This window comes from Typopeltis vanoorti, chromosome 15 (assembly GCF_054136105.1).
Source record: "Typopeltis vanoorti isolate ZY-2024b chromosome 15, IOZ_Tvanoo_1.0, whole genome shotgun sequence".
Lineage (NCBI taxonomy): Eukaryota > Metazoa > Arthropoda > Arachnida > Uropygi > Thelyphonidae > Typopeltis > Typopeltis vanoorti.
This window is the reverse complement of record NC_143563.1, coordinates 82,338,570-82,353,932: the sequence shown is the minus strand read 5'-3', so window position 1 is coordinate 82,353,932 and position 15,363 is coordinate 82,338,570. Positions and strand designations below refer to the sequence as shown.

At 34.0% G+C, this 15,363-nt stretch overlaps 1 protein-coding gene across 1 annotated transcript in view; it reads right to left on the bottom strand.

Moving 5' to 3' along the window:
* Nucleotides 1–15,363, bottom strand: part of rhea (Talin_middle and talin-RS domain-containing protein rhea) — a 709,058-nt gene that overhangs the window by 374,919 nt on the left and 318,776 nt on the right. Inside the window, exons 16-18 of the mRNA XM_090405775.1 lie at nt 11,912–12,000; nt 7,859–8,111; nt 4,670–4,721 (exon numbers count right to left, since the gene is read on the bottom strand). Coding sequence (XP_090261901.1) covers nt 4,670–4,721; nt 7,859–8,111; nt 11,912–12,000 — 394 coding nt within the window. The remainder of the gene's footprint in view (nt 1–4,669; nt 4,722–7,858; nt 8,112–11,911; nt 12,001–15,363) is intronic.

Here is a 15,363-nt window from a genome sequence, read left to right as displayed (position 1 = left end):
TGTTTCTTATTTACTCTCATGACTAATAACCATATACTCCAAAGTCTAGCTAAACATACCATTTCTGGCCATTATTTTAATTGAACCTGTGAATTTTAAGCTGACTTGAGAGGAAAGAATCACTGATCTTTGGAGTTCTTTAAAAACTTTGTACTAGTCAAATTCTTTCTTACAAATTATGCAGGCTTATTTTACTTTGATTTCTCACTTGCAGATTTGTAAACTTAACAAAATTTCATGTTAATACTTTGTTCTAAATAATTTTAATTCATAATAAAGCATTTTCAGGTCCCCTCTCATCAGCTGTGAGTGATAAATATTAGTTAGGGTTCATATGACATCACTGCTGATAACTGCAGTTAGCAGTGGTGTCATCAATGCTAATATTGTGTGTAATGGGGAAAGTATAACACATGCCTCTTGACACACAACTTTTCTCCAGGATCTTAATGCTGGCTTCATAATATTTATTATGATGAGAAACATATATATTATAAAATAGTTCTCATCCCACCTAGAGAAATGAGTGTTGATGACACCACTGCTAACTGCAAAGTTATCAGCAGTGATGTCATATTAACCCTAACTAATATTTATCACTTATTTAGGCACATTTCTCAGGAATAAGGAAACCTTATTCCTGAGAAATGTGCATGTTTTGTACATTTCTCTAGAGAAAGGTCATAAATCTTAGGTATGTCTCAACACCAGCAATATTTCCAAGGGATGGAAGGAGAGCAAGATAATTCCATTATACAAGGGCAAGGATTAGGGCAGATACAAATAATAATAGACCAGTAGTGCTTCTAGAATGGTCACTAAAGTACAGAAGAGGTGGTTTACACCTTCATAATCCAGAAGGCAGTAGATAGCACTCTGATTCACTGTACAGGATCATGTGGCTATTAATGGTAGGTTTTGCATTAACAATCTGTTCACATTCTATAAAGAGTGGCAGCAAAAGTGGATTGGAGAAGGAAGGAGGGGGAGGAGGAATGGATATATCAGAATACTTCTAGATTTTGCCAATGCATCTGACAGGACCACATGGTGGTTGTTGTACAAACTCAAATGGGATAAGCATGCAAATAGGATTTTGACATGGATAAGAAAGTGTTGTATGGAAATGCTGAGTCTAAAGGGGGGGGGAGATTAACCACAGAGTTCCATAATTTAACTACTGTTGCTTATCTCTATAGCTGATACAGAATACTTAAAAGCTAGTTTGAAATGAATATATATTTCAATGTTGCTAACAGAAAGATGCATTTTGGACTGAAGACATTGCAAAGTATTATATTAATGAGAAGTTAACAGAAGCAGGCAAATAAGCCAGAAACCTAGTGCTGATGATGGATAGAGTTGAAGCTCATGAAATACACACTGGATCTCTTTAACACTACAGCTGTAACTTGTAAGAATAAGGAAGTTATCCTCATCACACAATGCAAGGTTTTGATAAGATGATATCTGGACTTTTGTACTCAGATATGGTCACCTGGGTTCCAGTGAAATAAGATAATATCTGGTATATGGAATTATGCATATGAAGACAGGCTTGGGGGGGGGGATGACGTTTTCAAAATTTGGGAAAAAGATAGAGGAGAGGAGATATGATAGAAACATAGAAGCTTGCAGAAGGATCTTACAGTATATATATTATATACACATGATTTTGCAGCTGGTGGCAGGTGAAATGAAGGTCATGGAAGCTAAGTATTTGTTTAGGAAATATGAGGTCTAAATTTCTTTCTTATTCAATGTAAATTTATGCAATCAGTTTCCAACCAGAATGACCATGTTTATTCTCATATCTAATTTGCATTTTCACTAAAATTGTGCCTGAATAGTTAAAATGTTCTATGTTGTTCTATAGATTCTCTACTGAGCGTGATGTTACCTTTTTCCATGTTTTTCCAGCCAATTTAATAATTGGTTTTGTTATATTGATCTTTTATACTAATTTTGCTACATCATTTATTTAGTTCAGTTAAACCGTCTCATTTCCCATAGGGATTTATTTCGAAGTACAATATCATTTGCATTAAGTACTGAATTGAATATCTCCAATTTTTATCTCAGCTTTAATGCCACTTTCCTTCATAATGCTCATATAGATGAGATGGAAGAGACAGAATGAAAGTTTATTCCTGGTGGATGGTAATAACGAGTTGAGTCTGTTGATAGAAGATAAATTTCTCTCCAATTTGTCATGGCAACGGAACATGGTGTTAGATCTATCCCAAAAGATTGTATGACTATGGTTTTGATCATCAGAATCAGCAGAAAAAAGGATATGGCTGGATAAAGCACTGGAATGTGTTCTCTTGTAAGTGAAGTCCCTCCTGTGCTCCTCCATATGCAATTCAATAGACGTATAATAAATTTAGTTTAATCCTTTATCCAAGTGTGAGCAAACAAAGTTTGTGCCTGAAAGTATCTTCAGGACTGGAGTAAGGTGGTACAACACCAGGGCAACTCATTGCAAAGGTGGAGCAAGCTACCAACACTCCTGTCTCAGCATCTCCTATAATGCAAAACACATCTCCTTGCGGATATGTCTAATGTTATGCATTAAGGGAAGGGCCACTACCCAGACTAGTTTCGACCTTTATTGAAGTCTCGTCAGTGAGAGCCAGGCCCAAGTTGAGATACCAGGCAGAAGCATTAGCAGGTCATCTCCACCTATAGGAGTTGCCAAATGGTGTGCCACCCTTTTTTAATAAATTACTCTGGATTTAGAGAAAGATGTTGAAAGTTGAGCTTATGTATGGTATAGATATATTGCCTTTAACATTATTCATTTCTTCAGTATGGCGACTAGGAGGATTAAAAAGGTACTTAATCCTCTATTTAGTAATTTTTTGAGAATAACCATACAGTCTGAAAGCAGATCTAAGAAAATTGATTTCTTTATGAAGTTAATCTGGGTCGTTAAGAAGAGAGCTAGCTCTATGTCCCAAAGTAGAAATAATTCCAAGTTTCTGAGGAGGGAAATGATGGGACTGACTATGGAGATATCTATTGGTGTGTAGGTTTTCTGTACATCGGAATTTTAAGTTTTTCAGAAGAACAGATCAGTTTCACGTCCAGGAAATGCAGGGAACTATTAGTTTCAAACTCAGCCGTGAATTGGATATTGGGTGTTGACTATTGAGATGTTCAAGAAAATTCAATAGAATCATGTCCATGGCTCCAAATGAGGAAAATGTCGTCCACATATCATTTTCAAATTCTAGGTGCTAAGGAATAGGCAGAGATAGCTTTAACTTCAAAATCTTCCAGATAAATGTTGGCAAGTACAGGAGATAAAGGATTACCCATTGCTAGACCATGATTTTGTTTGTAGATGGTGTCCCGAAATCTAAAGTATCCAGATTTGATGAATTAGTAAGTAAGGCTAACATTTTTTTAGATAACTTATCTTTGAGTAGTGTCAGGACTTCGTCTGTAGGAACATTTGTAAACAAAGATACTATGTCTAAGCTATATATATATATATATATATATATATATATATATATATATGCGTTTCCTGAACCAGCATGAAGATATCACCATCAATAATAATATAATCAATAAGAGTTGTTTTTATTTTGTGTCTTTTTTTCCATGTGAATTTGTGCATGTCTTTAAAATGAAATATTATTAGTAATGACTAGCTTAAGTCTGTCAAGAAATCCAATGGGCACTTACCATTTTTATTAGTTGTGCTCTTTTTCTCCATAATTTCCAAACATATTCCTACTCGTCTTTTTAATTTCTTTATGTCAGCCACTGTTATTTCAGTTTTCTTATTTCTTGTGTTCTCTCTCCATGTGAATATATGCACATTTTCAAGTTAGTAATGGACAATTGTTGTACTGAACGTAAGACAGAAGTGATTTAGTAGTATTATTATTAGCCCTGTCTTTTTAATCCAAATTTGTCCAGAACATTTCTGCAGGTTTGTGTGTCATTTTCTTCTATTCTGTTTAGGTCTCCAATGAGAACCAGCTGTTCCTTTTTCTCTATGTCACCTGGCTTCTATAAAGGCTCAAAGAATTTCTCTACTTTTCCCACTTCTGGTACCTGTCATAGACCTACAAACACAAGTTGTATTTTCCAATTCCCACTTTTAAAATTAGGAAATGTAAAGTTGGCATAAACTATAATTATACTAACTTATTGATATCATTCTAATATAAAATTGCCTCCTGTTCAACAATCTATATGTTCAGTACTGAGTACCATAGTTACTCTTTTCTTTCTCCGATCACTATTCTCTAAATAAACAATCTTATAGTTATTATTTAAAAGTACCTTACTTCTTTTGTATTCTTTATTTCAGTACCACCAGTTATGTCAGCATAAAATGTTAATTCCTCTGCAGTTGCTCTATCTCTTTGCCATTGAATTTAAGGTTGCTCTAGTAGTTCCTGAGGACAAAATATAAGCTAATTTCCTATTAAACCATCATCAATTCTAAAGCATAGTGTTCATTTTTAATACCTTACTATGTCACATTCCCTGTATGCTAGATGATTTCTGATAACAGTAGATGTTTGTAGAGATCATCTCCTGTGGTGATAGGATCAGATTTAAAAAAAAAAATTTTTGAATAAAACAAAACTTAGGCAAAATATTAAATGTAAACAATAATAATATTAATAGTAATTAAAAATCTTACATTGTACTAATGGCAGCTCCAACTGCTGGATGATCAACATCTTCAGGTGGACCTGTAATGATATGAACAATAAATGAATGAATGTCTGTATTTAAATCATTCTAAAAAAGAAATGACTATGTAAGACTATTACACTCTTTTTATAAAATCTTTATCAAGTAGCTTTATTTTTTATCTTCCTACATGTTTCGCCAATCCGTTTCTATTGGCATCCTCAGGTAATACAAATCAGTAAGCAAAAATGAAGGTTACAGACTAGGTTATAACCTAGTCTGTAATCGGTTATAAAAATTGTTAGAAGAGCTTTAGCAAAGATTTTAAGAGCATGAAAGTTTTCGGGAAGGCTATTCCACCTGCTTAGAATTTCATGGTCTTTACACGTGGTATCATGCAGACGTTCCCACTAAGTTTTTCTAATTCATTTCTAAGAGCAATAAACTTTCTTTTCCAGATAGGATTACACTGGAAGTCGGCTAGTTGCATTTCTAGATCTTTTAAATCCAACCACTCAAAGCCATCTAATTTAAGATCCACGAATTCTGTTTCATCAGGATACTTTAGGAATTGGATTGTTTGTTCCAACATTCGAAACTGCTCAAATTTAGAAGAAAACTGCTCAGTTACTGACTAGAACTTCGATAGATTGGTTGATATGTTGTTCACGATTTTTGGGACTGGTTTCGTTAAAAAAAATTTTCACTCTTGGAAAATACTTAAAATTGTTACTTTCTAAATCACGTTGAAATATTTTGAGTTTATTCTCAAAGCTCTTGCTCATGCCAAACATAACATCCACAGAATTTCCAAAACCTTGCAATTGTATTATATTGATAATACAATTGATATTGATAATATATTTTTATAAGTATAATATTGATAATAATTTTTATAAGTTTTTATAATATGATATGACTATGCATAAATTATAATGATTAAGAAAGAAAACATAAAATTAAAACGCTCGTTGTTTATAGGCTAGTTACAAAATAAAATAGAAATATGCTAACTACAATATAAAATAGAAATAGGATAACTATAAAATATAATTCATTCAATGAACCGAAACCTACCTTCGCCTTAACTGAGAGCGATCTTACACCATTTATCCCAGTTTTTTCATCAGAATACCAATATCTTTCAACAACCAAGGTGTGTCACCTGAAACCCTCAAGTGTGTCAGTGTTGACATGCATGTCGTAGGTTCGGCATCACTGATATAATGAATAAGAGTTGAGATAATATGCATCCTTGTTTTACACCTGATTTGACATCAAGCTATCTTCCTGTATTTCCTTCAATTCTAAGCAACTTTAATATAGACTATGTATTGCCCTGTATAATATTCCATTTATCCCATATAAATGTAGCATTATGAAAAGCTTTCCTTAGGCACCTTGTCGTATTTGTTTACAAGATCTACAAAACTTAAGTATAGATCATTGTCATATTCTCGTGATTTCTCAACTATTGGTCATAAAGTGAAAATCTGATCCTGGCACCATTTGGCCTGAACCCAGCTTGTTTTTCTCCAGGTTTCTCTTCCACAATCTTTCTCAACCTCTTTTCAAGAATGCTTGGATAACTCATACTCGGAACATTAAGTAGAGAAAATCTTCTGTAATTCTCACATTCAGCTTTATTTCCTTTTTTATAAATGGGAACTATTAAAGCTCTGCTCCAAACATCTGGAATTCGACCTTCTGACCAGACCCTCAGAATTATGCAGTGAAAAACTTTTATACCTCCATATTTGTGCATTTCTGGTCAGATATCAATCTACTCCAGTTATCTTTCCACATATCAAGTTTTTGACTGTCTTTTCTACCTCAAGTATTGATATGTATTTCTGTTTGCTCTTGAGAATTTCTTCTGTGACTTGTTGAAAAACAAATAATGACAGAAGCAGTTCTGTCACTGCTTGTTTCATTTAACAGTCTTTTGAAGTAATTACTCCAGACCTAGGATATCCTTATCTTTAGTTTTCATGCTACCTTTATTATCTTTGATTCCTTTTGCAGTCCTCTTTTCTTCATTTTTAAGCTCTTTCAAGTATCCAGAACATTTTGCCACCTTTTTTTTTACATTATATATTTTTATCTTATATATTCTTACTCAAGTCTTCCCATGACTTTGGTATAGCTACTTTTACACATAGCTTAGCTCTCTTACATTTATCTCTGTATTCTTTAAGAACATCTACTGACTTATTTGCGAGGAACTTTTGGTATGCCTTCTTCTTTTCGAGGACCTTTAAATTCTTGTGTCCACCATGGCATTCTTATTTTTCTCTCCTTGGAGACAACTTCACCAAATGCCTCCCTAGCAAAATCAATCAATGTTTTCTTCAAAGTTTGCCAATGAGCCTCCAAGGTTTGGTTCTTGTTTTTTCACTGTTTCATTCTTTCTTTCTTCAATAATGTTTGTATAGTTGAGTCTACAGTTTACCTGTAAAAGCTGTTCAATCCAGATTAAAAAGAAAATTAAAAGAAAAACTAAGTTATTTACACTTCATATGATTACAAAGTATGATCAACAAAATGAAAGATATAAAAGTAAGCATTACTTTTGAAAGAAAAGTATCATGAAAGATTTTTGGACCATTTTCTAATCAAATTACTGGACTATATAAAAACAAAGACATTGTGAAGAATTAAAATGCAGTGCAAATATGCTCTTTACTTGGCCAACTAGAAAATAAAATATAAAATCATGTACCAAGTGGGAAACATATTTCAAGAAATTCTGGATAATGAAATAAAATGTATTAATTTCGAAAAGTAAATATTAATCAACATAACAAAACAAGGGTAAGTAGCATACAAAAGTTCTACATATGGCAGTGTTAGTTTGAAAAAAAAATGTTTGAGAAGCACTAATCAAAGAACAATTAGCCATTTCAACAAACAAGGCAATTTACAGCCATTTGTGCTTCCCCCATTTTCTCTAATTCCAAATAAATAAATATAGGAATAAATTTAAAGTAGTAATAATAAAGAATAAATTAAACAATAAATACACACACACACACATAAAATCATAATATGAGCTTAATTAATTACAAAATTATGCCAAAATAATGACAGTTTATTTATATTTACAAACTTTTCTGCAGAACAAGCTTAATTAAAGGTCTATTTTTTAGGGTACTATTTATTTGTCTCAGTGGAAAAATTTACAATATTAACTTACCTGATGTCAATGTAATAACTTGGGCAGTTGCTGCATTCATAGCTGCTAACTGAGATGATACATTCTGCTTTTTGACATCCATAGTGCTTTGCTTCCATTGTAAAGATGCTGGATCAGTTCCCAGTTCTGGAAGTTGTACTTTAATCTGAAGTTCCTTCTGTGCAGCATCTACTGCATCACGTCCAGCATCTATTGTACTAAGTAATGCTTTTTGTGGTTCTGTAAGAGTGCTATGAAGTTTTGGATGTTGTGGCTGGAGAAATAATACATATATATGTATATACAGACATACACATAATTAAAACATACATAAATAAGAAAAATTTTAATTCACAAATAGTACCAAAGTATTACAGTTCAGCATTTTAAGATTAACATTCAATTCAATTTAATCTTCAAAATCTGGGAGATCTAACAGTCTAAACAAAGAGAAAAGACAGTTCTTGGGGAAATGTCCAATTCTCACATTCTATGGTATGTTGTGTTACTAAGTATATTTCTACTAAGTATAGTTACTAAGTAAGTAAGTAAGTTACTAAGTACAGTAAGTAAATTAAAATATCAGGCAACACTCTATTAATATTTAAACAACAAAAATTTAATTCACATAAGACACAATTTTACACTGCATTTTCAATAATAAAAGGGAACATCACAATTTAAATCTGCATAAATACACTAATTAAGTTCCTGCATTATCTCATGCAAATCATGTCACATATTTAACTAATTTTCTTAATGCAACATAAGTCATTTATACTGAGGAATGGTACTTGTTACTAAATTATTAAATCTTACTCATTGAACACATAAACAATATCTTTTACACTCAATTGCTCTTTCCTTTCTATACTGGGAATATTCTATAGGCAAGTTTCACCAAATCAGCCAACAGTTACGCTCTGACTTATTTCAACCTACAAATTCCTGACACTTAATTACTTTATAAACTCTAACTGTTAAATATGCTTATTTAGATCAGCATCTACTTACAGTCCATTAATAAGTGTTCTCTTAAAAGCATAGAGTAATATACAAATTCCCATTGGGATTATTTACATATAACATACATCTATTTACAAGTCACAATTCTTACTGGGCTTGACCTTGGTAAACTTTATGTAAAAATATTTAGACTTCTTATAGCTACATAAATATTTTTACAGAACTTTTTCACTTTTCTCTTCTAACAGCTTCATAAACATCCTTGATCTTTACACTTGGAAAACCATGCTTTTGTCACATTCTCATTAGTACATCTCTTATCTCCATACAACATCTGTTTTTTTTTTTGTTTTTTTTTTTTTACTACCACCTGTTTTTTCCTTCTTTCATACTTTTCCTATTCACATTTGCTTTCAGTTTCCCTCCTGCTGTGCCAAACACTTCTCCTGTGTTTGTGAATGCAGGAGAAGTGTTTGGTATGCATACTCAAGCAACAGAGTTGCATGAGTAAGCATGCTATTTCTCTCCTCATTGTCATCTCATCATCAATATTATTTTCGGCCAGATATGTCATTCTCACATTCAGTTAGCTCTCCTCTTAGCAACTGTGACCTCAAACTTGTCTGCTTCTTTTTCTCCAGACTATCCTTTCTCTGCTTATGGCACTATAATGATGCCAACTGGGATGATTTTCAGGATTTCTGTTTGTTGTTCCCCCCCCCCCACCATGTTCTGATTATTGCTTCTGCTCTCTTGACCCAAGCTTGTGCTGTTGAGTGCTTTTATTCCACATTTTACTGAAAATCCTTGACCCTTATCCAAGCCTTGCTTTTCCGACAATGCCAAAACATTTTTAAAAACATTCAATAATGGTTTAAGCTAAAAACTCTAGCTTCTCACTCAACTTATGCTGCAGCCTTTAACAACTACAAAAAATCAAATAAATAAATAAAAAATAGTAGCATTTTTCTTAGTATTTTTTCTTTCTTTTTGTGAATGTAATCCTGTCAATGTACACCCTTAGTAAATTACTCTCTCCACAGCAAATAGTTTAAACTCTTAATTTCAAAATAAAAAAAACAATCACCTAAACTAAACTACAAATTCAACTTGCACACAGATTCTATCCCAGGATATCCCATAAATATCTTATCATATAAATGAACCAATTAACTCATTAAACCCATTAAGAGATAAATTGTTGTTTGCTCATTAAGAGATTGAATCTTCAAACACCTTATAACCAAAATAAAAACTTTATGAGAAGGGCCACTACCCAGACCGGTTTCCACATTTTTTGAGTTTTAATCAGTGGGAGCCAAACCCAGAAATGATACCAAGGTTAAAGTAATGCAGAAGTCATACTAAACAGAAATATGACTTCTGCATTACTTCAACGTTGTTTGCTCATTAAGAGATTGAATCTTCAAACACCTTATAACCAAAATAAAAACTTTATGAGAAGGGCCACTACCCAGACCGGTTTCCACATTTTTTGAGTTTTAATCAGTGGGAGCCAAACCCAGAAATGATACCAAGGTTAAAGTAATGCAGAAGTCATACTAAACAGAAATATGACTTCTGCATTACTTCAACGTTGGTATCACTTTTGAGTCTGGCTCCCACTGATGAGACCTCAATAAAGGTTGAAACCAGTCTAGGTGGTGTCCTTTCCCATAATATATAGAACTGTACATGTCCATAAGGATATGTGCATTGTATTATGGTATACTAAGGCAAATGATGTAAAGTCATTAGCCTCTATATACAAGTAGCTCAGTCGTGAAGTTACTTCATGCACAAACTTTGTTTGCTTACACTTAGATAAAGGATGAAACCAAGAACATAATTTCTTGGCACCTTTAATTTATAGTATAACCAAGTGAAAAAATCTTTCAACATCTATCTCTAATCCAGAGTATTTTAGTAATAAGGTATGACACCTTTTGACTACTTGAAATATGACTCCTGCATTACTTCAGCATTGGTATCACTTCTGGGTCTGGCTCTCACTGATGAGACCTCAATAAAGGTCGAAACTGGTCTTGGTAGTGGTCCTTCCCATAATGCAATGTTTCTCAAATTTTTCCTATGACGGAAAACTTCGCAAATCCTGAAATTTTAATGGAACACCTTGGTTAGAGTTAAGTATCATCGGTCTTATATTCAATGTAAAGCTAAACGCACATTATCGCCGAAGCAGGCTGAATCTCATTGCAAAAATGAAACAGCACACACACACACTACAGGCGTGCCGGGCCGCATCACATTGACCTTGCTTGTGACCGCACGTTTCCTAGAATATATACCTCTATATACCACTTGAGTTTCTGGGAGAAAAAACCCGCTTACCCATGCCAGAGATCGACTAACTCAGGAACCAATCGAAAAAAGATTAGAAAAATTTCCTCTAGTCATCAACTTCAAAATCAAGTCTTCCTTCATGCAGCCAAGCTCCTTGCGCTCAGAGGTGTCGAAAACTGTGGGCAGCTGAGTCAAGGCCAGTGCGTTGGCCTAACTAGCACAATCCACATGCAACATGAGGAGGGAGCACCTGATTTTCAAACATGTTTGAACTTATTGCAGCATTTAAAACCATTCCAGGCTTATATTAACTTGGATAATTTTTCACTAAACACTTATTCACTTTCTGTGGAGCACCAGTGTTCTATGGAAGAACACAGTTTGGGAAACCCTGCCATAATGCATAGCATTATACATGTCCATAAAGATATGTGCATTGCATTATGGTATACTAAGGCATGATGTGAAGGCATTAGCCTCTATATACAAGAAGCCCAGTCATGAAGTTACTTCATGCACAAACTTTGTTTGCTTACACTTGGATAAAGGATGAGACCAAGAATATAATTTCCTAGCATCTTTAATTTACATATAATCTTTGTCTAAACAGAACTAGTTTCTTTGCATCTATGCTCTCCAGTCATCTAACTCTACATCCATCATAGATGCAATATAACAAATTACCAATTTTTTTTTTTTTTGATAAATATTACGTTTGTGAATGCTAAACATTTTATGCAACAATGTTATTTTCTGAGGTAATAACATAATTATCTAAACACATACATATGAGTATAAACTTACCGTTACAGGAGAATAAGCATTATGAGCTTGGCCCTTTATTTCTCCATATTGGGCACCTTGCATCTGACCTGTACTATAAGGTCTAGCTCCTAAAGAATAAAAAGAAAATATATAAAGATTGTATGTGCAATTTGGCAAAGCCTTTACTTACACTATAATCAAGCATGGAGTCCAAGTCTAAAAGCATCAAGCTCACAAAAGCACTCGTTCCAATTCCTTTTTTTACTTCCCTTCACTTTAGTGTCATGATTAAAACATTTCAGCAACTGGATGGTAGTTTTGGTGACTAACTTATAATATATGGTAAATAAAATAAGAAAAGTCCATGTAAAAAAAAAAAAAAAAAACTTCCAAAATGACTATCAAAATTCAGAGCCTAAATGCAAACAATAATCACACGTCCCACCACTTACAGGTATATAAGCACAATCTGTTATTTCTTACTGCCTCTGGATGTGTGAAAGAAGAAAGAAAGATTTGAAAGAGCTATCAGACCAGTCACAGAAATTTGCAGTTGCACTATAACATTGTTTCACCAATCTTATAGTGCAAATGACATGATTTGCAGAATAGAATAGCTCTGGCAAGAAGGGCAGAATGTGTGATTTTGTCAGTTCTGACAATCGATGTGACTCTGGCTCAAGAATTCCTTGCTCCACTTTTTTTTGCAACAATTTGATCATTGTCTAATTACCCAAATAGTGGGATACCTCTCTTAGAGATTTCCTGAATTCAAATTGGCTCTCATTCTCTAACTTATGATCCTATCATTTATGATGGCATAATTAAAAATAAATAAAAAATCCGCTAACACCTCTTTATTCCCATATAGGGAGTAGGTGAGGCTGTTTTCCTAACTTTAGGAGACTGAGTGAGCAGTTCAATCTCCACTAGTACCCAATCAGAGATAGTTGAAACAAGGCTATCACTAATTAAGTGGCACAGAGTGAAAAGAATGGCTCAACAATTGCCACCATCTCGTGATCACTAACCCTAACACAACATATTTAATGTCTGAAATAGTGTGGGTTCTACAGTCTATTTTCTTGAGTTTCTGGGAGAAAAAACCCGCTTACCCATGCCAGAGATCGACTAACTCAGGAACCAATCGAAAAAAGATTAGAAAAATTTCCTCTAGTCATCAGCTTCAAAATCAAGTCTTCCTTCATGCAGCCAAGCTCCTTGGTGTGCAAATGCCACAAAAATAAATAAATAAAATAAAAATTATGAGGAGAGGGAAAGAGATTTGTTTGCAAAATATAAATAACTACACAATAATAAACAGCCACTGTATACATTTGGTAGCTCAATAAAGTACTACAGGGAAGGGCTAATCCATCATCATCAAATTCCTGCCATCTTGAGGGAATGTTCCAGGCAGTTAACATCATCATCATCAAATTCCTGTCATGTACCCTCAAGGGGTGTACATGATATCATAGTACCACATGAAAAATTTACATCATTACTAACTTCCTATCTACAATTTTCCTCCAAATCAGTCTATTACTTGTCAAGACTCCAACATTACCAGATTTTATATTTCTATCGTCTAATGCACTTTGTACGTATCAATCAACCTATATCTTGGTCTTCCTCTGGGTCGTTTTCCTGCCAACTTGGCAGATAACACTTGTTTTGCTAATCTTTCCTCGAGATTAGCTCTGCTAACACATTCCTGGATGCTGACAATGTCAAGTTCTTTCCTAATATTCTCGTTTTTAATATGATATTGCCATTGATGCCATCTGTTCACGCCTCTAATCTTTCTCAGGCCTCTCATATCTGCAGTCTCTAGTCTTTGGTCAAGTGTTTTACTTTTGACCCAGCTCTCAGATCCATAAGATAAAAGTGGTTTGAACACTGTCTTGTATACCGCTAATTTAGTATTTTGACTAATTTCTCTCTAATTCCATTTAAATTTATTCAATTGACTTCCTACCATACCAGCTTTGTTGATTCTGTTGTCTACTTCTATATTTAATTTACCATCTTCACTAAAAATCGTGCCAAAGTAGCTGAAAGGTTTTACTTGTTCCACAGGTTCTCCATTCACAACACAGTTGACATTTTCAATGATTCTGCCTATTTTCATTGTCTTTGTCTTTGTAATGCTGACCTTCATACCATATCTATTACAACAGTTATTCATTTTAGTCAGAGAATCTTGCAGACTTGTAGCGGATTTATTTAGAAGTATAACATCGTCCGCATAAAGCAAAGAGCTGACATTAACATCTCCAATTTGATATCATGTTTAATACCACTTTCCTTCATAATGTGATCCATATAAATAATGAATAACAGAGGGGATAATGTACATCCTTGTCTCACCAGATTTAACATTAAACCATCTTCCTGTACTTCCTTCAATGCTAACTGCTGACTTACAACTCAAATAAAGACTAAGTATTGCTTGATATAATGCCCCATTGGCACCATATAACTGTAGCGTGTTGAATAGCTTCTCTCTTGGCACCTTGTCATATGCCTTTTCCAGATCAACAAAACTCAAATAGAAATCTTTGTTATATTCCCGTGATTTCTCCACTATTTCTCGTAAAGTGAAGATCTGATCCTGACAGCTTCTATTTGACCTGAATCAAGCTTGTTCTTCCACAATTCTTCTCAACCGTTTCTCAAGTATACTTGCATATATCTTACCAGGAACACTTAATAGGGATATACCTCTGTAATTCTCACATTCAGTTTTATTTCTCTTTTTATATATAGGTACTATGAGAGCTTTACTCCAATCATTGGGAATTCATCCCTCTGTCCAGGTATTTTAAACTATGCAGTGCAGCCACTGTAAGACTTTTATACTACCATACTTCAGCATTTCGGGTCGAATATCATCTACTCCTGCTATCCTTTCCACATTTCAAGCCTTTGATGGCTTTTTCTACTTCAAGTATGGATATGTATTCCTGACCGCATGACTGGTCAGTGTTTTTTTTATCACTGTGCTGTCATCACTGCTTGTTTCATTTAGCAAATTTTCAAAGTAATTACTCCATACTTCAAGGATATCTTTTTCTCCCGTTTTCATTTCACATTTATCATCTCGAACTCCTTTCACAGCACTCTTTCCTCCATTCCTAAGCTTCTTCAACAACCTCCAGAATATTTTGCCACCTTCTTGATATTCATTTTCTATGTTCTTGCCAAAGTTCTCCCATGACTTTTGTTTAGCTAGTTTTACACAGTGTTTAGCTTTCTTACATTTGTCTCTGTATTCTCTAAGAGCACAAGCTGACTTATTTGCCAGGAACTTTTGATATGCTTTCTTTTTTCTTCACAGCCTCTTTAACTTCCTGTGTCCACCATGGAGTCATGATTTTTCTATCCTTGCAGACAACTTCACCACATGCCTCTCTAGCTGAATCAATCAGGGTTTTTTCCAAGGCTTGTCACTGAATCTCCAAGGTTTGGTTCCTGTTCTCAAACTC